Genomic DNA, 22130 nt, shown 5'->3' with positions numbered 1-22130 from the left:
AATTGTTGAAAAGCTCCTAGAAGATTAACTCAAACTAATACATTGATGTATTGCTTAACCTCCCGTCGTAACGGATAGTTTTGCACATCATTAGGAAGTAACAAAGTGGATATTCAATAAAAAGTCATACGCTTACTCTTTCTCCTAGGTTACATTTAAGCCCCAGCGCTCATTATGGGAACTTAACAGACTAATGAATTTTATAGTACTTTTCGACAAAGACCATCTAGTTTTAAACTATTTTCTACAGACTCGCATCTCTGGTCTTTTAACCGTTCTGTGTTTCCTGCCTCATTATTTCTACATCTTTCCAATGTGTAACTTTAATTAATGCTCCTATTTGCTCTCCGGATATTACAAGTAAATTTTATGTTCCTCAGCTGTCCACATCTTCGTTCATTCTTCTATCTTAGTCAGCTGCTACCTCTAAGAGATCACCTTTTTGAGAGGTAGCTTACTGATCAATGTCCAATCACATACATGTATGGATGTTTCAGAGCTCACGTGGAACGCCGTGCCACGTGATCTGTCGCTAAGAGAATCGATTGTTAGACTTTGTATAGTATGACGTGACCTCTTTTGTTTCCTAGTCTACCTACCTACTACTAACAAACTCTGTTGAGATACAAAACTATATTACACTTGCTATAAGCCTTCAACCTTTGGAAAGTAGAAACGAAACGGTCACTAGACATGGCAGATGTTTTAAATTGTTTCATAGAGGATTACGTACACAAAGTATCCCAAGGTGAAAAATGTTGCCCTGTCCAATACAATATTATAATAAAAATTAAAGGAATGAACTCTTATTTAATGGTGTTGTAGTAAATTTGTCGCTTGTAAGATGAAAATAAACCAAGGACTCCAAAAAGTAACTCACGCACTTCCCTTTTCTTAGACATAATTATTTTATGTTTTCTAGTAGAAAAAAAACATACTTTGTACAGATTATCGTCAAAATTATTTCCAATAAGCTTTGATTTTCAGAGTTTGTTTGTTTTTTTTTTCATTTCGCGCAAAGTCACACGAGGGCTATCTGCCGTCCCTAATTCTGCAGTATGAGACTAGAGGGAAGGCAGCTAGTCATCACCACCCACCGCCAATTCTTGGACTACTCTTTTACCAACGAATAACGGGATTGATCGTAACGTTACAACGCCCTCACGGCTGAAAGAGCGAGCATGTTTGGTGTGAAGGGGATTCGAACCCGCGACCCTCAGATAACGAGTCGAGTGCCTTAACCACTTGTAACATTGTAAGAGTTCGTGCAAGGTATTAAACTTTGAAATGTTTAGATATTCCACGTAAACTCAAATTGTGGTTAACGAAACTTTTTAGTGTTTCATATTATCCAGCGGCAAAAATATAGAGAAAACAGAATAATTTTGCTAGTATAAATCAAAGTTTGTTTTATAAAATTGCTTATTATAAATTTACAAATATTTATCTGAAATTATTAAAATTATAAGACAGGCGGAGCAATAAAAAATCCAATGCAAAACAAAACAAACATTTTTATTCATTAGTTCTTCAGAAAAACTAGCATAGTAATATTTATATATCTATTACATATCAATTTTTGAGGATTCTTCCTGTTAATTATTCTGTAAATTTACTGTGTTCCGCGAATAACGTTACTTACGTGTGTTCAGTTCTTCCTAACGAATAATGAAGCTTAAACTGAACTACTAACGCACGAAATGAAACAATGTTAAATAATGATAGTACATTTTCTCATTATATGATAGGGGGCTCAAATGTTAATCGGTAATAACATTACCATGTAATATTTTACTACATTGCAGAATGAACGTAGTTAGTCATCACCACCCACCGCCATTTCTTGGACTATTCCTTTTGCAACGTATAATGGAAGTGTCAATAACTTTATAATACCCCCATGTTTTAAAAGGCGAGCACGTTCGGTGTGACAGGGATTCGAACCTGAAACCCTCAGATTACGAGTCGAGCGCCCTAACCACCTGGTAATGCTAGACATCTGTGCTAGATTTTTATATGATTACAAATTACGATACATAGATATCTTAACTTCACCCTTATTCTTACCATCACCAGCACCGCTGTAATCCCCAGCTAATCATTAAGGTTGTTCTTTTACTAAAGTTTCTACTTTGCACAGAACTATTCCTTTGGAACTGTACCACGCATTACTTTAACTCATTTTCATTGTCTGGGAAGGTGCCCAAAGTATCTCAGCTTTCCTATATTTTACTTGTGCAAGGAGATAACGTTGCATTATCCAAGTTGCGAAATAACAATGTTATTGGTTTTTTGTTTCCTTCAAATTATCACATCTTCCAATATTTAAAGCCTAAGCATTGGGAAGCTTCTTTATGTGGACCAGTACCCTAAATAATACCTCATTTGAATATTGGATTAACTGATGTCAAAATGCAACAATTGGGCTATTTAATTGAAAATTTGCGTTAGTCGTAACGTTATGAGATGTTAAGGTCGTATTCGTTAATTGTCAGTTAAATACCTTTACTGATACTTCTTTATAGTATAAATATATGAATGTGTTTTTGGGCTTAGGTTTCTTATACTAGGTGTGTGTGACTTGTTGGCGATAAATTCAACGACAAATAAACAGCACGCACGCCACTTGTTTACAAACTAATGTATATATTCAAAACAAGATAAACGCATGTATGTTCTTTTCTTATTCTCAAAAGTTCAGTTAGGCCTATTCAGTTATTTTAGAATTTCAGTTGAATGACCGAACCACTTTTTCTATTTTCATCGCACTAGTATTCTGTGTATAATTTATCTACAACATGGCGCGTATTGCTGCTGTCGTATACTGCTCTTCCAGTAATCATTTGTTTTTCTTTCTTCAGAATATCTACTCTGGTTGGTTCAGTTACTTTTAACAGAATAAACTTTACCTCTTGCTTCTTTTAAAACTATTAATTTTCCTCTAACGTTGATCGTTAGGCCTATCGTTTCTACCACAGCTAATTTCATAGCGAGCTTTTCCTTGGCAATGACTTTATTCTTTTCTGAGAGCCGGCATGGCCAGGTGGGTAAGGCACTCATCTCGTAACCTGAGGGTCATAGGTTCGAATCTCCGTCACACCAAATATGCTCGCCCTTTTAACTGTGGGGGAGTTATAATGTCACGGTCAATCCCACTATTCGTTGGTAAAAAGAGTAGTCCAAGAGTTGGCAGTGGGTGGTGATGACTAGCTGTCTTCCCTCTAGTCTTACACTGCTAAATTAGGGACGACTAGCGCAGGTGGCCCTCGAGTAGCTTTGCGCGAAATTGAAAAACAAAGAAACGAACATTCTCCAGCAATTGGTATTTGTCCTTAAAAAGGCTGTTGGAGTGATTTGTTTAATTTAGCATAAAGCTACGCAGTGAGCTATCTGTGCTGTCCATCATGGGGAATCGAGCCTTGAATTTTAGCGTTATAAGCTCATCAGTTACCGCTTATCAACTGGCGGCTATATTGCAGTGGAGTTGAAAGTTTGTATGATTGTAAGGAAATGAAAAATGTACACATTTATTTTTAAATTAACCATATTTCGAAATTAAAATGGAAACTATTATATAAGTACACACCAGCTAACAAACCATTTTCATAATACATAAAGTGCCCAATAGATGGCGGTTGACAATTGTAAATAGTAACCATTTTTATATCTTTCTGGCGTAGATACTGTCCTTGATTAACATTAATTTTCCTTTTGAAGTATTTTTTGTACTACGAGGTCGAAATCGTAGGGAACTGTATATTTTAGTAAGCTACATCTAAAAGAATATTTTATGCGACCTATTTTTCTGCACCATGTATTGGCATTAAGTTCACACGATGTTTTATGTCATGTTAATAAGCCGCAACAATTTAATTGTCAAAGCACATTTGATAAATTCTCCACGCCAAGCAGTAAAACTGATTTATATTTTAAGATTCAAATCTGTGTTTGCTGTTATAAGCTAATAATAAAGCATATTAATTCAGCTTATGAGAAGCACAAATTCTCAGTTTTCTAGTCACAAAATCCTAGTCTCAGTTTTTTTGTCTAGGTCCTGACACTTCGTACCAAATCATTTTTCTCATACGTTTTTGATGAATAAACGTTTCATGATTTAAGTTTCTCATTTTTTGGTAAAAACACATTATTAAAACAATGGAATCGCCGTCTTTTACACGTATCAATACTGAGTAGACATGAAAATCTTTATCACGAAATCCACTTGACGTTAAACTTGTTAGAAATTTTTTGTAGGCTCTTCTTTTTAACTCATTCTTATTACTCGCCAATTGTTTAACTTGCTTTGTCTTTCAAATGATTTGAATGTGTTAAGTGAAATGTCCATTTTTATTATGTTAATGCTAGGTATAACAATTTATTACACAGGTTTACAACTGTTATTAACTCGAAATTCCGGTTGTAGCTGGAGAAAAAAACTCAGCTTAATGTTATTAAATTTATAAAAATATATGTTTCAAGAGTTTCACTTTAAAAATGTTGTTCGACTAACTAGAGTTCCTAAACAAATAATTGTTTAAATTATTACTTAGATTCATTGTTTTCCGGTTTTACCAGAATATTTTTTAAAATTGTTATTACACTATACCAAGTAATGTTCATCGTGTTGCTGTGGCAGCTAGGACTTCGATTTCATTAAGTTTGAAAACCTTTTATCGTGTAATTATTTGTATTTTTGTCTGAAGTAAGTTTTTGTCCGTTATTCTTGATTTCTAAAAACCAAATCGATTAGGCTACGCTACTGTTCCGTACTTTGAACATATCACTTAATACATGTCTATAACATCAAATTCTCGGAATATAAATAAGTCCCTTGTTTGCATTGAAGTAAAGAACAAAGTAGGATCGTCATTAGTAGTACAAACAAGCTCATTGTTAAAGTTTAATCAATAGTCGTTCAAGTGCATTCGATATGCGTTATAAAACAACAGCAAACAAATTTCGCATCTAAAACAAACAGTCCACATTCCAACACAGGGAAGCAAGTTAGAACATTTTTTCCATATTCTGATAACGGTTTCATATCAATTAGTGAAGACTGAGACACAATAGTTCTTCATTATTTCTAACGATTTATCAACAAAGTCTCTTTAACCAGTACTTTTTTTTGCTCCCCTATTATTACAAGTCATTCAAAAACTCGAGATAACCTTTCCTAACCATGTGAGTCGAGTAGTTGAATCCTGTGACCTATAGTCACATGAAACGCTCTGCTGATGACGAAACTTTGCGTCAACCACATTCCCGACACAAAAAAGCTTCGAGTCAATATAAACCAAACACTCGAAATCGCCATATACGTGTTATATCTATGTTCTGTTTCAGTACAGAACCGTGCATGCATGCCACATCTTCCTGTGACGTCATGGATTGGGCAATATGCCCGCACACAGACGCAGATCTCGTTCGCGCCCACTTCTTAGTAACGAATACACTATTATCTTTAAGGAACTTCAGATTGACGATTACTCGGAAACTATTTACGTGTTGTGTTATAATGAATTACCTCGAACATTACCAATCGTTACGACACCTCATAATTCTATTAATTTCATATGTAAATACTAAAGAAGAGAAACACGTGATGATTTTACAACATACGTTAGACGTGTAAATAAAAAAATTCTATGCTGAGCAGCGACCTGCCTGTTTTAAGAACAAATATTGAAATAAAGAATACATGACACATTTGTTGGTTAATGAATAATTTTTTAAAAAAATATCTTTTTAATATTATACACTTATGTACATGCAAGGAGAGTGGAAACTCTCGGGAAAAATCCGATGTTAGATTCCTCTAGACAGACTTAAATATGTATACATTTCAGGAAACAACGTGTATGGAAGCCAGTCCCTTCGGATCTAGTGTTCGATCTCTGCTCATTTCTTCAGTTATAAAGATGTAATATATACTGTATACAGATGTCAATAAATAAGAAACCTATATACAAACAGTGAGGAACTGAAAGTTGGCTCGTAGTATCAATTTATATACATTTATAATATAAATACACCCTTTACGTTATCTAGCGATTTGACCGTCTTTAAATATTTTTCCGACTAATTAATCAATACATGAAGGATATTAGGGCTGAAATAGAATTGGCACGTTATAAAACTTTATTCTTTTACTATTTTGAGACTTTGATAAATAACCGATTAAAATAATTTGTATTAAAGCAACTTGTATATTCTAACATACAATTTTATCCGTTCTGGATATTATTATCCGGAAAAATTTTTTATCCAAACCTCCAGCCCCTCTACCCTTCACCTCTCTATTAGAACATGTATACCTTTGGTTTCACAACTCACAAAATGCATATCTTTGCACAAAACCGATACCCGTTAATTGTAGTAAACATATCTACTTCAACACTGTCTTGCCATAAAAATAAATACATGACTATAAACACAGCATATTGCGTCGTCTTCTCTCGAAGATCTCCAGCTTTTCGTGCCTGATATGCCATTAAACGGTTAAATAGAGAATATAAGTTAACCCCCAGTATGAACAACTGTACACAGTTCGATAGTCAATGACGGCTGAAATGTTTGTAAGCACATCCAAACACCGGAACTGACCAACATTTGGACAAAGCTGCGGCCAGAACCTACGACTCACTTGGGCAAGACGAAAGGAAAGGTAACATGATTCCTTCCAGTGTCGGTGAATAGATGTCGTTATTTACAATGAAGGATACGTCATCTGATGTGCCGTCGCCATAACAACCGTGAACAAGCTCAGTCACTTCAGTTCTAGGAACCAACACTACACTACCACTACGATTCTGCTGGTCATCAAATACTCTCTTCACTACTTGTGGACGCTACGTCCACGGAATGCTGGTCAACAGAGCTACGTCTCACAGGAATATTGGCGGAGGTGGTACTCTCGAGCTTGGCAGACATCCAAGGATGAACAAGAATGTCTTCCAGGGAAATCCGGTCACTAGGACGGATAGACAAGCACCTCCTGATCAGATCTTGGCACTCTGCAGAAGACGAAGGACAAGAGACTTAAAAAATGATCACTAAACTAGCAGAATGTAAATAACTTAAGTACGAATGACCACATACACAAAACTAGGAAGATCTGAAACAAGAACATCCATTTAACTTGTAAAAGAAAATGAAAGATTTAAAAATATCGCAACACATTTTTTTCTTAATCGCTATGTTTGTCACAAATAACAAAACCGCTTACCTAGAGATAATCTACGGCGGAAAGAAACATCAGCTTTAAGGATCTGATCATCACGCTGGAAAGGAATATCGCCACACACCATATCGTACAGTAGGATTCCCAAAGACCACACGGTGGCGCTGCGACCATGATAACGATTATAACGAATCCATTCGGGTGGACTGTAAACTCTGGTTCCTGTAAAAGCGATAAAATGAGGAATGCTCTTAAATACAAAATATTATAAGCTTAAATTTAATAAACAAAACATAATTAGTTAATTGAAGAGAGTATTACTAAAAAACTAAAATGGCATGTATCCCAGCACTCATAATCCAACTTCTGAGTCACTCAGAGCAGCTTAAATGTCAACCTCCAAAATTCAGACTTGGGCCCCTGCCAGGCGCGAGCTGATTAATTTTGGTCGGGCAAAGCAGGTACTTTACGAACCATGGATATATTAAGAAAGCTTGAGCTGGAAGCTATTTTCTACCTTAAGTTACTCAACCACGCCTCTTCTAGCTGCCAAAATTAGAATTTAGATCAATTTTTTGTCAAAAGAATGCGTTCATGTATCGTTATCATACACCAAATTTTTACCTAATTTGTGAAACTCACGTAGAACAATACACCAAATAAATCAAAAGACCGTTCTACAGTTCCCTTGAACGATAAAAAACAAACTAACCACCCGATAGGAACAGGAGAAAAACCACGTTTCTCTACAAATACAGCCCTTAAGCTTGTCAAATAACTAAGCCAATCACAACTGTGGAACCACGGTGAGCCGAATCAACCCATATGTTGCTAGGACTAGTTTAGTTTGCTTTCGTGAATGAAATCCGAGACGCCGTAGGCAACTCTATAGTTCTACTGGCTCCTTCTATTTCTTGTATTTAAAATAATGAATGACTACATCTTTTCAAATCCTTGTCATATTAACAAGGCAGTAATGAGTTCATATTAACGATTCGATCACGTATTCCCCCTCTTAAATATTATTTTACTAGCTCCAACCCCACTTTTAATATATACACACAACGCAGGTTTGGTCGTATGCCAATATTTTACGCTGCCACTAAACTTCCTTAGTTAAGAGTTTACACAGATTACATTTACTTCTGTACTGTAGTGTTTTACTAATTTTTATCAAAAACACAAGTCTATATTTTTAAACCAGACGAAATATTTACCATCAAAATCTGTGTAGACTGTGTCCTTCATGTAAGCTCCTGACCCGAAATCAATCAACTTCAAAGAGAATGTTTTCATATCAACAAGGATGTTCTCATCTTTAATGTCGCGATGAATAACACCAGCCTTGTGACATGCTATCACAGTTTCAACAACCTGCCGGAAAAACAAACGGGATAACTTTTCTTCCAAAACACCACGCTCCGTGATGAAGTCAAACAAATCCTTCACTGGTTCAGGACGCTCCATGATGATTATGAAAGAATCGGGGCGTTCGTACCAATCCAACAAACGAATCACTCCCGATGAACTGTTGACTTTTCGTAGCAGACAGATCTCTAATGGTACTCGACTCCCTCCGATCTAAAATAAGAGAAATGTACCCGTATTATTGATCAATTTAAACGATTTATGTGCAAAACTGTAACGCTTTGCGATGTTAAATACTAAAATCACTTATTCCATGAACTAGGCCTAACCGAAAGTATTGACTGTAAACCTAAGACCTAATCCTAGTTACCAAAGTTAAACTGCGTTATGAAAATAATGATGTTTTCAAACTAACTTACCTGTCCCCATTCAGTGACTTTCTCTTTTGAAACGTGTTTAATAGCAACCTGAAAAACAGAGTAATGCACAGTGTTAAATAATTTATCAAATTTAAGCATAATTATGCTTATACAAAAGAACAATGAAAACTTTCTTTCAGTACAAAAGTTTAAAATTTGTTTCCTCTAGGGTTCTTTATGTTTTCCAAACATGTGAATTGCATAATTTTTATTATTATTACTCATTACATCCTATCTGACAAAGTATCATTCATTACAAAGGTGTAAGGTGGCAGTGAAATTCACAGAAAAAATACTTAGCTGAATAAAACTTACCAACAGATTATCCCGAACTCTTGTTCCCGCATAGACGGTGCCAAAACCACCCTTGCCAAGGACTGGACCGACACGATACGCCTTTTCAAACGGTTCCTGGCGTGCTATTAAGAAAACAAACAAAATAAAGAAATCAGTTTCATATCTAATATATGTGTATCTATAAAAGAAAAGTTATTAATTTTATAAATCCCTTCATAATTCAAACTTTCATCTAGTTGGCTACGTAAATGTATTTACTAGGGATACAGTTACGGAACGTTGAAAATTAAACAATAACAACTTATAAGTTACAATCTGAAAATAAATACGTCTCTTGGATAGCCGATTCTGGTTTGCCGCACATTTTTATAAAAAAATTAACAAGAAATACTATTATAGTGTTTTCAGTTATATCTAACTTGAATAGTATTAGACTATTAGTAACGACGCATCTAACTCGCGTCACGAGCATTAGCTTTTCAACAATTGCGCGTACAAACGTTATTAAATACAAGTTGGCAGTTAGCTTACCTTGTTTATCTTTTTCATTTTGATGTGCACATCCTGAAGAAAAAACACCAGAAAATGTGGAAATCTTTCGGGCTAACATTCTTCGTATCAAAGTAACACTGTATAACCAAGCAGCGCTAAGTAAACAAGATACCTTTAAATTTACCCCGCACACTTTTGTTATATAACTTATAAAATTCGTACACCACAATGTTCTCTCCACGACAACGTTGCATGAATTGAATATGGGGGAACGTTGACCGTAAAATAAAATATACCGAAAGAGTATCACTACGCTGTCTGGAGGAGGAACTTGAACAACCAAAAAAAAGTAAATTGAAATGAAGCGAAATAAAAGTCAACAACAAACTAGATGTACCAAATATTTGTAATGCTTATTAGTAATAAAAAATATAATATATTACATTGATTATTCACCTGTAAAAACACATTTGCTGACAATACACGTGTCACTATTTGTTTGATCGTTTTGTGCGGTGTACTACTATGTTCGATGATGAGTAAATCGTCAAGTGCGTCACAGCACGTGCGTGGTATTATAATAAGTGGAATTCCAAACCCGCCAAAAAATGTCCAATCACTAGACAGGGTCTCGGATTTCCTTCCCAGAATTGTCCAATGAATGAGAAGGAGTTGTCGTTTAAATATATACGTAAAGGCTATTCTACCCATAATTCTGCGTACTATTTTGACTCTGTAGGAAACGCGTGCAGAAGTTTGAATGCCACACTGCTAGTGAGTGATAGTGATTGTACAAGTAAATACCGTGTTTCTCCAAAAATAAGACAGGGCTTATATTAATTTTCACTCCAAAATATGACACTAGGGCTTATTTTCGGGGGATGTCTTATTTTGATATATTAAAAAAATGAAGTTATAAAGTAAAACTATTAAACTAACCATATAAAATAAACTATTATTAAACTAACTGATTAATACTTAAACAAACTAATTAACTAACTATTAAACTAATTAATAAATTAATTTTTTTATTTCTTTCCTCTTCCTGCCACTCTTAACTAGGGCTTATTTTAAGGGTAGGGCTTATATTAAAACTATCCCTAAAAATCACACTATGTCTTATTTTATGGGTAGGTCTTATTATCGGAGAAACACGGTACGACAGACATACCAAATTATCTTGTATTTACTGCACTTAAACTAACAAAACAGAAATGATATTGACTATAATATTCTGTATTAATTGAAAGTATGTCGCTTTTATTTAGCAAGTTTTCACAGTATTTCTGTGGCATCAGCAAGAAAACGTTAATACGTTTTCCAATGTTGTATTTTTTTAGTTTTAGTCACAATATGTTGTTTTAAATTGATAATGTGGGTAAGTTAATGACGAAATGAAGTTCAGCCGTTTTTCCCCCATTTACTATAACTTTGAAAAATATTTAAAGCCCTTAAGTCCGTCTTGAGACTTGGCTGAAACATGACCATGTTAGTCATTCAGGTCGTTACCAAGTTAACAAAAATGAACTGATACTGCCCACTTATAAACAATTTCATTTTTACTGGAAAGCTAATGAAGGGCTGTTGCTAGAAACGCTGTTTTCGTGTTCACTGATAAAAGTGTTTTAATTTAGCGAGATTTTCACCATAATTATATTTTCTACTTGTATATAAAATAATATTTCAGTAGTATTGTTGTTATACTAACATACTATATTAAACACAGTTACACTACTACAAAATATTTCGAAAGAATGAATTTAGGGAACATTTTGTCAGTAGAGCATACATACTAAGTACTAGAATAATAGGTTAAAAGTAGTACTACGGGTGTTCAGTTGGTGCTGAATAGTTTTCAAGGAATATAGTTTGTATTCAATAACCGTGAAAAACCTTTTTTTTTTTTGCAGCCAACGATTTTTATACAGTTTTTGTTATATAACACTCATGGCCACGTCGTCTCTACATTTCCTGCTTTGGTTAAGTTTTAGCTGGTTTGGAGAAACGCGCAGCTACTAGCTGCTGTCTGTGTTGGCCACTTTGGCTGTATCCGCATTGTATTCTTTAAAAAAAGACCTTGAAAACTGTTAAAAGTCCTCACCTGAAATATATGCAGTACTTAGTCATTCGAAGTCAGTTGAATAAGACAATGATATAATGAAGTGATAATAACCTGTGTATTGCTCTGCGTTGAAACAATGGAAGGAAAAAGAAACAACAGTTCTCTCTATAAACTTCAAAGAAAGAAGTTAAGGGGGTGAAATATATATATATATATATATATATATATATTCCCTGAAGTTTGAAAATACTCAAACATTGGATATCAAGGGAAATCACACACATATTTCACACCGTACTGTATTGTATGAGTGTGTCTATGTGTTTTTTCGTCGCAATAACCGTTTTTAATATGAAGTTACATTTTTTCTTCTTGGATTTCTTTCCTTCTTCCTAGCTGGCTGTAGAAGTTGTATTATACACAGACAGTTCAAATAAACTTTGTTTATCCAATACAGATACACAGTGTTTTGTTCAGTGTGTTTACCACTTCATGTAACTCACAATCTTTTAATCCACAAAAACACAACGATATTATTCTTTAAATAATTGTAAAGCAAATTTGAAAAAGCTCTTAGTTTATAGTTTCTTAGAAGCGTTATTACTGAGTTAATAAGAGCAAAAAAAATAACTTAACTATCTTTACTTCTCATATTGTAAAAAACTACACCAATTATAGTAGAAATGGGCGCTTACTTTCTGAAACGTGAAATATATTATTTGAATTTATATGTGCAAAACCACAAAGGCAAACAAATATATTTTTGAACTAAACTTGCTCTATCCTAGTTTAGTACAATTAAACATATTACTGAGTAGAAGACAAATTACTTCTGTATATGGTTAACTTCACCCTTTTCCGAATATATGTTTCTTTTAGCAAGTATTCATATACATATATTTTAATAAATAATGGTTATACTTTTTTTTTTTTTAAGAAAGGGTGAACCTTTACGTGGGACACCTAGTAACTCGTCAAGGCCGTTGCAGACGATCGACCTCGGAAAATGTCAACGCACTATTTTACATTGGAACGCTAGGCCTAAAGCCGTAAAGTTGCATTCCTTCACGCACACATCGATTGGCCTAACAAAGACTTTGATGACGTTTGGTCATGTGATAGTTTCGAGGTAAGACTGTAGCGCATTAAATACATCTTAATTAACAGGAATTATATTACCAGTTCAGGATGTATTTTTTTTGTTCTGCATGTTATAATTTAAATTTTTTTGGATAAAAGTATTTGAGTTCAAAATAATAATAGAAAAACTTTGTATAAACTCAGTCTTGTGACAAAATGCATGGATACAAATATTTACAAATAATATCCGGCCCTAAAATACTTAATGTAAATATCGCCTTTGTTGTTTGTACGCTTATGAAGTAAACCTTAAAATTAAAATTGGTATATAATTTTTAAGGTTGCAAATTTATTATAGTGTTTGAAAATAAAAGTGTACGGCATTCAGGTATTGTGTGTTACTTATTTTTGTCTTTAGAGTCATATTCAAAAACATTTCATAAATATACTGAACAGTAAATATATACTCTCATTTACACGCAGTTCCATTTCGTTACCAACTCCATAATTAGTACCAAAAATATTAAGTTATAAAATTTAAATAAAACACAAACAATTGATTTAGATGTATTCATTTAAAATATATATTTATTTACGTTTTCATTTACTTATTTTAGAAAGCCACAAACGTAACACACACTCAAGAAAATACTCGCCTGCGAATGAAAAAAAATATATATATAATTTTTATTTAATTTACTTTTATGGTGTCAAATTCTTACACAAGTGTCTACAGTATTTTCTAAAGGAATCAATACTAAGTTTAATATCAACAACTATTTTAATTTTCTTAATAATTCTTTAATATTATTATGATCCAACAAGGAAATTGTTACTTTTTAAGAATGTACTTTTTCAATGCATTTGACAATGCATTAAAAAATCGTTATTTAAATAAATATAACTAGAGTCTCTGGAATATAGTTTAAATTTTATTTTCGTCAGAAATAAATGTCTAGATAAACAGTGTCTCATATACATGTATACATTTACCGTTTCTTACCGTTCACAGTATTTCTTTCAGTACGATAATTTATTATATATTCACCATTTTATAATTTCAAGATTCATGTCTCTTTATAATACTCTACAACACTATTAGTTTTCTAGTTTTTATCAAAATCTAATAATATGATATTTTTAATGTATATTAATGGTTTTAAATTGGATTAATATAATCCTCCACAAGATAATTTTCATAATTTAAATGTGATTTTATCCAAACATTATAAATTACCTTTGAAATGCATAAATGAGAACAAATTCCTTTAGACAATAAATGTTAGGAGCTAGCATATAAATATTTATATGATATTACTAACATGCGATTCCAAAATAAATGTTAATAAATATATCTAAATAACTAAAACAATGGACTCCATTAACTTGACAGTCGCAGATTAAAGCATTACAGTGAAGGGATCGTTAATAACTTGTATTACATGGATATGAATATTTAATTCTAAAATAAATATATTTAATTTTCTAAATATTTTTGTTTAATCACTACTTATAAGTACCAAAATTGAATTGGGAACCGAAACAGGCCCGTTACGGTCAGATGGTTAAGGCATTCAACCCGAGGATCGCGGGTTCGAATCCCCGTTGCACCAATCATGCTCGCCTTTTCCACTGTGGGGGCGCCATAATGTGTCGGTCAATCCCACTATTCGTTGGTGAAAGAGTAGTCCAAGAGTTGGCGGTGGATGGTGATGACTAGCTTTCAGCCGTGGTAGCGTTATAAAGTGACGGTCAATCCGTTGGTAAAAGAGTAGCCCAAGAGTTGGCGGTGGGTGGTGATGACTAGCTGCCTTCCCTCTAATCTTACACTGCTAAATTAGGGACGGCTAGCGCAGATAGCCCTCGAGTAGCTTTGCGCGAAAGTAAAATACTAACAAACAAATCAAAACAGTGGTCTGTTGCATACTTAATTGTAATTTCACTAGTAGCATAACACCCAATTTTTACCTTTTATTTCATATTTTCTGATTAACTTTCTATCAAATATAAAATTTTATATTTTATTCAACCGCCTTCTTGTTTCATTGAAGACAATTTCCATAATACCGAGTCGAAAGGCATTTTCATATCTAAGAACATCACCATTTGTTTCAAATTATAATTAAAGCTTTTATGGATTATAGAAGTGAACTCTAATGCTACATTTCCATCACCCACATAACGTTAAACCAAATAAAAACCAAGAAAATATTATAAAGTTATCGCAAATGTTTAAAAGGTTTATTTAATAAGTCTTTGAATAATTTTAGATATTCTCGACAAAAAAAGAATGAGATAATAATATCCTAATATATTAGTACGGCTTCTTTTAAATTTAGAAATACACTGTAACTATTCTTAAACTTTCCAGAATGATACGTACCCAAAGTAATAAATCAGTTAAAGAACACATTATTCGAATTTTAACCCTGATATATATATATATTTTATTATAAATACTTGTATATGAGTTACTCCAGCAACCCTCCCAGAATCCAAGTCCTTTATCACCTCTCCGATCTGGATTAAACTTTTAACAAGTAGGATCTTGTTGGACAGATTATAGTTCCTGAAGTTACCAACCAAGTTTCCAGTATTATCATATGATATCCATTGTAATTATTTATCAGTTCTACTGGGTCTTTCTTCTAAAAGTAGCTAACGTTTCCTTGAAAAAAATTCTTATTTTTCGATTAATCACGCATTTAATTTATGAACTCCTACTGTTTTAAATAATTTTTTTCATTGGCATTTTAACTAAATATGTTATTATTAGTGTTAACTTATAATTATTGCGTTTTACAAGTTCAGAAATTCAGATGTAATTTTATTCTTTTTTGCAGCTCTTCAGAGGATTTATAATTTTCGTGATTTTAATGCACCAGTCAACGTTAATTCGGTACATTTGATTGATTTCACCAACAATGGAGAGGATTCTGCTATACCTTCAAGTGCACCGTACGAAAGATATGGAAACCTTTGATGGCACACCTTTCTTTAAAAATCGCTTATCTCAGTAACGTAAACGGTGGCTTTAATGGTACAGTTTTTTTGTTGTTGTTTTTTTCTGTGTTGATGCAAAGTAAAACCGAATACAAAGGAAACCACATGACATAGTTAACTCTCTCTGATACTAGAGCTTGTATAAAGGTATGGGGTATTCAGAGAATAAAACTACACTCATAATGCCTTTAACTATCAAATGATTTGCTCCACAATGCAGTATTTCTACTATGAATAACAATAATGTTTTGATTCTAAAACGATAAGATGGACACTATTCTAACGTATTTATAGTGTCCCGAGAAGATAGTTCAAGAAGTTTGACAGTGCCTTCAGTTTTTGTTGTTTTTCCCGTGGTCAGGAAAACAATAGAATTCTCTTCCCTAAATCTCTGCCGACATTTATTAATCATTGAATTACAAAACCACATCTCTGTTAAATGAAATAAACTCCAACAGAACAGTGACCAGTATCTTGAATATATCGTTTAGTGCAATTGGCCTTTCATTACCCATGTCTGTATACGGAAACGTATTTACTTAAGATTATGCTCAGGTCTGTGTGTATCACACACGGGAAAAACGACTTGCTTCGTACAGGGTGTTCGGAAAGTCACTGTGCACTTATATATTTATTAACAGACAAAACTGCACAGTGACTTTCCGAACACCCTGTATATAAAGGCACATTTCTCGTCCGAGTTTTAACTTCAGTCTTGTTCCTTTATGTAAGAGACCTTTCGGATCAGTCAATTAACGACGAGATTTAACTTTCTATATACACTGTGTGTTACGTTGCGAAAAATACTATGAAGTAAGAAGCTCTATTTTACTTACTACCACCATGTTTTCACAATGTTTGTTTTTGTTTTGAATTTCTGCAAAGCTACACGATGGCTATATGCGCTAGCCGTCCCTAATTTAGCAGTGTAAGACTACAAGGAAAATAGCTATTCATCACCATCCACTGCCAACTCTTGGGCTACTCTTTTACTAACAAATAATAGGATTGACCGTAATTTTATAAAGCCCCCACGGCTGAAAGGGCGAGCATGTTTCGTGTGACGGGGATTCGATCCCACGACTCTCGGATTACTCTTAACCACCTGGCCATACCGGGCCCTTTCATTATGAAAACGGTTGACACCGTTATTTTTTAAGATAATATCTAAATTAGAACAAAAAACACGACGAATAGTTTTTATAATTTTACAATATTATTGTTGTTTGTTTGTTTAGTATTACGCACAAAGTTACACAATTGGCTATCTGTGCTTTGCTCACCACGGGTATCGAAATCCGGTTTTTAGTGGTGTAAGTCCGCAGACATACCACCGCGCCGTTTTGCAATATGAACTGTTTGCTAATGTTGTTGTTTTTTACATATTATTTATCAGCTTTTACCCCTGTGGAAATATCAGGGCTCAAACGATAATAGGTTATTCTAATAATTCATTCACAACTGGTATTTCCCTTGAGCAGGTAAAATTCACTGGTGACTAATACGTAAAAACCGCATGGGTAAGGAGCCGACTGCTTTTGGGAAATTTGTTAGTTGTCTCGGCGTTTCACTGGAAAGATACATTATGTTTGATACAGAGAAACGTAGAGGTAAAAGTTTAATAATTCTAGCATTCCTTGTCATAACGATTACACGTATACTCTCTACCCCATGTTCCGTTATTTCGTTCATTTGATACAAATTACCATCTTTCTGTTAATTTTTATTGACTGATCTTGAATCGAATTATAACACGCCATACTTCATATAATACATTGTACTCAATACGTGCTGAAACCCCTTTCAAAAAAACCACATAGGAACAGTAAAACGACTATAAATCATAAACGGAGAAGCAGTCGACTCGTAATCCGAGGGTCGTGGGTTCGAAACCCATCGCACTAAACATGCTCGCCCTTTCAGCCGTGGGAGCGTTATAAAATTACGGTCAATCCTATTATTTGTTAGTAAAAGAGTAGCCCAAGAGTTGGCAGTGGATGGTGATGAATAGCTATTTTCCTTGTAGTCTTACACTGCTAAATTAGGGACGGCTAGCGCATATAGCCCTTGAGTAGCTTTGCGCGAAATTCAAAAACAAACAAACAAACAAACTCTTCTGACGGCTTCGTAGCTAAAGCAAATGAAGGAAGTTAATATCGAAAGCTTAGAAGTGATTCTTGTAAATGTACAAAGACAACGATCTTAAAATAACGTGAAATCATTATTAGGAACAGTAAAACCCCCGCTGCTGAGCCCTTTGTAGAAAATCATTTTCGTAACAACAATATTTTTCAACTTTTCTGCCATTAAACTTAAAATTATCAGCTTGAATTCTTTTTACATGATTTCAATTAATTGGCGCTTGTATTTTTGTGTAAATTGTATAACGTCTTTTGTAGTGACAAGTGGCGTTCAACATAATTAACATATATTATGTTAATCCACTTATATTTTCGGAGTAGAGAACCTCTATCAATATGTTGTTGTTTTGAATTAAACACAAAGCTACACAATGGGCTATCTGTGCTCTGCCCACCACGGGTATCGAAACCCGGTTTCTAGCGTTGTAAGTCCGCAGACATACCGCTGAGCCACTGGGGACGCTCTATTAATATAAAAGGAAATATTACTTGTAACTTGAATTCTTCGAGAGCAGTTCCAGTTCACACGATATTTATACAGATGTTGAGGTTCGTAAGATGTATAATGAAAACATCTGTGATTTGAAAATATCTTTCATCATTATTATATTTCCTTCCAGGGGCTTTTTATTTAATCTTTTGTAAAGCTTTCTCAACAGCTGTAACCTAAAAAAAATTCGCTAAAGGAATGAGAAATTAGTTACAATAACGCGAAAAGGTCCAAATTTTAATGAAATAAAAATAAACTGGAGCAATGTATAACCCAATTACGTAAGGTAGTGGGTTATGGAACACGTTGTTGAACTTTGACCTTTGGAGATAGGAATTGGAAAAGGGTTTTTACTAGGTTTTTCTTTGTTACAGACGTATATAAAAGTCGCTTGCAATGTTTCAACTGTCTTTAGTTTTTATTCTTGACAGGCTTATTATAGCTTGAGTTTCCTAAATCAGATGATGTGTCCGTTAGGAGGTGTGTACAACTCTAAGATCTGATTTTGATTTCGTGATGTCCTATACCATTGAGCCTTATTTTAGCTACGTTATGGGTAACCTACAAAGAGTCTACCTAGGACTTAGTAACGTATCCTACCTTATTGTATTTGCAGCAAAACTAGCAGATTCAATAAATAAATAAATATACATATATATTACAATAAAAAAACTAGTTTGAGATACTTTGTCCATTCTCTTTAAAAAAGATACAGATTTTAAATAATAGAAAATTCATAAAAGAACTGCTAGTTCAGAACCACTAGAATACTTGTAATGGCAGTGATAATTTGGGATTGCTAGTTTTGCGGATGGTGAAGCGTTTCCTTAAAACTGATTGTTTTGGAATACTGATTTATTCATGATGGAGCTGATGGGTGCTGATTTGTAATCATAGTGATTACTTCTGAGATAATTGTGTATTTTCGATTAAACAACAAGTTTTAAAAGAACTGCAGATTTAGAAATAATGGTAGAACCGTTAGTTTTTATACGGTGGTGTATTCCTTATGAAATCAGAAGTTCTAAAACTGCTTGTTTAGAAATATGGCCGAACTCCTGATGAAACTGTTAACTGTGATAAAACTCACAGTTTAGAAATAATGACGGAACTGTTAATTTGGGCCCGTCAATGACACAGTTGGTATGTCTGCGGACTTATAACGCTAAAACCGGGTTTCGATACCCGTGGTGGGCAGAGCACAGATAGCCCATTGTGTAGCTTTGTGCTTAATTCAAAACAACAACTGTTAGTTTGGAGACGATGGTGAATACCTCATGAAACCAATACAGTTTTAAGAGAATTGCTAGTTTAGAAATAATGCTAAAACTGTTAATGTTGATATGGTGGTGTATTCCTCATGAAATCGTTGATTCTAGGAGACCTGTTGGTGGAACTGTTGATTTTATAAATGTTCGTTTATTGCACATGAAGCCGTCAGTTCTATGTATATTGTAATGGATGTTTTTCGAAGAACAACTGCCGTATTTTAGTTTCCTTGATTATTGTATAGTATATTTCTGATGTAATTAAAAACAGGAGTAATAAATTTCTAATAAAAACCGCTAGATCATATTGGATATATTGATAAGCTATTGTAAATTCACTGTATCAATTTCATATGATAACGAATTTCTGAAGATTATATATCTTTGTTTCTTCAAGACCGTTTTTTTTTGTGCGTCTTAAATATTCTTTTGTGTGCTTTACAGACAATTTTTGTCACCATAAAAGGCTAATCTTTGTTGATATTTTTATTCATATCAGAGTATTTTATCACTGATGAATAAAACTAGTGTTATGATTCTCACTATGTGTTTTATGTTTGTTTGTTTTTTGAATTTTGCGAAAAGCTACACGAGGGTTATCTGCACTAGCCGTCACTGATTCAGCATCGTAAGACTAGATAATTCTCTGTTTCTCTCTTTCAGAATTTGGGTGATCTTATGTACCCTGGATGGTCAGGTACGCTTTGACCTCTTCCTCCTTCCTTCATTTTTATGGTCATGTAGTATGAGTAGGTATAGCTACTATTTCAGGGTCAGAGTAGTCTGAGTTTACTCCATTCTTTTCGGGGCAATGTCCATGTACCATTTTTGTACATTTGTCGATATGAATTTGCCCTATCAGTAGGAAATCTAGTTTGATGGTGGTCCTTTTTTTTTACTCCCTTTTAAATATTGCTTTATTTAGTTTTTTATTTTATTTTAATTTATTTTTGTGTTTAAAATATGTGTTGATTGGGGAAACATGCTTAGGACTATCTTCATCATCTATGTGGTACCTATCTAGTTCGCATAATAATTCATTTTTCATCCAATTTTTATCGAAATACGTTATTGTACTATGTAGGAGTCTATCTGCTATCGTTGGTATGTTTGAATATTTGTGTATGAAATTAGATGATGTGGTTCTGGGAACTCTGTATGTTGTTGTGATTAGTGTGTTTTGTATTGTTTGCAGCTTGGTTTTTATTATCTTGTCACTTTCATTAATCCAAGCTGGAGCTGCATAGTAAATTACTGGTCTAATATATGTTTTGTAAATGTTTAGTATATTGTCTGTTGATGCTTCTAACATAGTTGGTTCTTCGCCAGACTTTACTTTCAATTTTCATTTAAATGGTTAATCCATGTTAATTTTGAGACATAGGTTAGACCGAAAAATTTTGCCGATGTGGAAGTCTGAAGTAATGTTCCACTTTTTGATGCTTTGTCAGTTTAGTAAATACGACTAGTTTTCTTTTTGCTGTATTTATTTTGATTCTATATTTTTGGCAGCATTTACTTATTCTATTTAATTGTTGTTGTATGTTTGTGGCTGCTATTGCTCGTGTTGGGGCACTATTCCAGACTACCACATCATCAGTGAACTGTGAAGAAAATCCATGATTAGGATCCTTCAGTGGCATATTGTTTACATACATAGTGAAGAATATAGGGCTAATAACCCCTCCCTGAAGGAGGCCAGCTTCTGGAGTAAAGTACTCAGAAAAGGTTTCCTCTGCATCGATTCTGCATTTTCTGTTTTCCAGAAAGTTTGATAACCAGTGAATAATTCCACGCGGTAGTCCCATTTCATACATACGGAACCGTAGACCTACCGTGCTATCTCAAACTATAGGATTTGGTTTTGAATCTCGCGCAAAGCTACACGAGAGCTATCTGCGCTGGCCGTCCCTAATTTATAACTGTAAACTTAGAGGGAAGGCAGCTAGTCATCAACACCCACTGTCAAGTCTTGGGCTACTCTTTTACCAACAAACAGTGGGATTGACCGATAAATTATAACGTCCCCATGGCATGTTTGGTGTGATGGGGATTCGAACCCGCGACCCTCAGATTGCGAGTTGAGCGCTTGAACCACCTGGCCATGCCGGGGCCACGTGTTTTATGTTTTTTTACATCGATGAATTCATTGGGTAAAACACAATGTATATGTTTTTTCAGGCAAAAAAATCTTATTACAAAACAACAACAAATGAGGCAACAACAACAACAATATATTTATAATATATTGATAGAAATCGCGTTACCAATTAGTGAAATTTTCCTTTAAAAATATCACGCATGTCTAACTACTTTCTGTTTCCATAAAT

General features: G+C 34.0%; 1 protein-coding gene and 1 long non-coding RNA gene across 2 annotated transcripts; one reads left to right on the top strand and one right to left on the bottom strand.

The window, feature by feature from the left end:
- Positions 1-5706: 5706 nt before the first annotated feature.
- LOC143226371 (serine/threonine-protein kinase pim-3-like) lies at positions 5707-10306 on the bottom strand. Its single transcript, XM_076457253.1, has 6 exons — positions 9796-10306; positions 9283-9386; positions 8968-9015; positions 8398-8761; positions 7226-7402; positions 5707-7013 (listed from the first exon to the last, which is right to left on the bottom strand). The coding sequence occupies exons 1-6, from the start codon at positions 9872-9874 to the stop codon at positions 6820-6822; spliced, it is 966 nt and encodes a 321-aa protein (XP_076313368.1). The 5' UTR covers positions 9875-10306; the 3' UTR covers positions 5707-6819.
- Positions 10307-10427: 121 nt separating this feature from the next.
- Positions 10428-16837, top strand: LOC143226373 (uncharacterized). The gene is made up of 3 exons (XR_013014577.1): positions 10428-10530; positions 12756-12947; positions 15742-16837. It is a non-coding gene; the product is annotated as an uncharacterized LOC143226373 (long non-coding RNA).
- Positions 16838-22130: the final 5293 nt, after the last annotated feature.

The sequence above is a fragment of the Tachypleus tridentatus genome, chromosome 9, assembly GCF_004210375.1.
Source record: "Tachypleus tridentatus isolate NWPU-2018 chromosome 9, ASM421037v1, whole genome shotgun sequence".
Taxonomy (NCBI): Eukaryota; Metazoa; Arthropoda; class Merostomata; order Xiphosura; family Limulidae; genus Tachypleus; species Tachypleus tridentatus.
The sequence above is the reverse complement of the archived record's forward strand: the minus strand, read 5'-3'. Positions and strand labels throughout refer to the sequence as shown.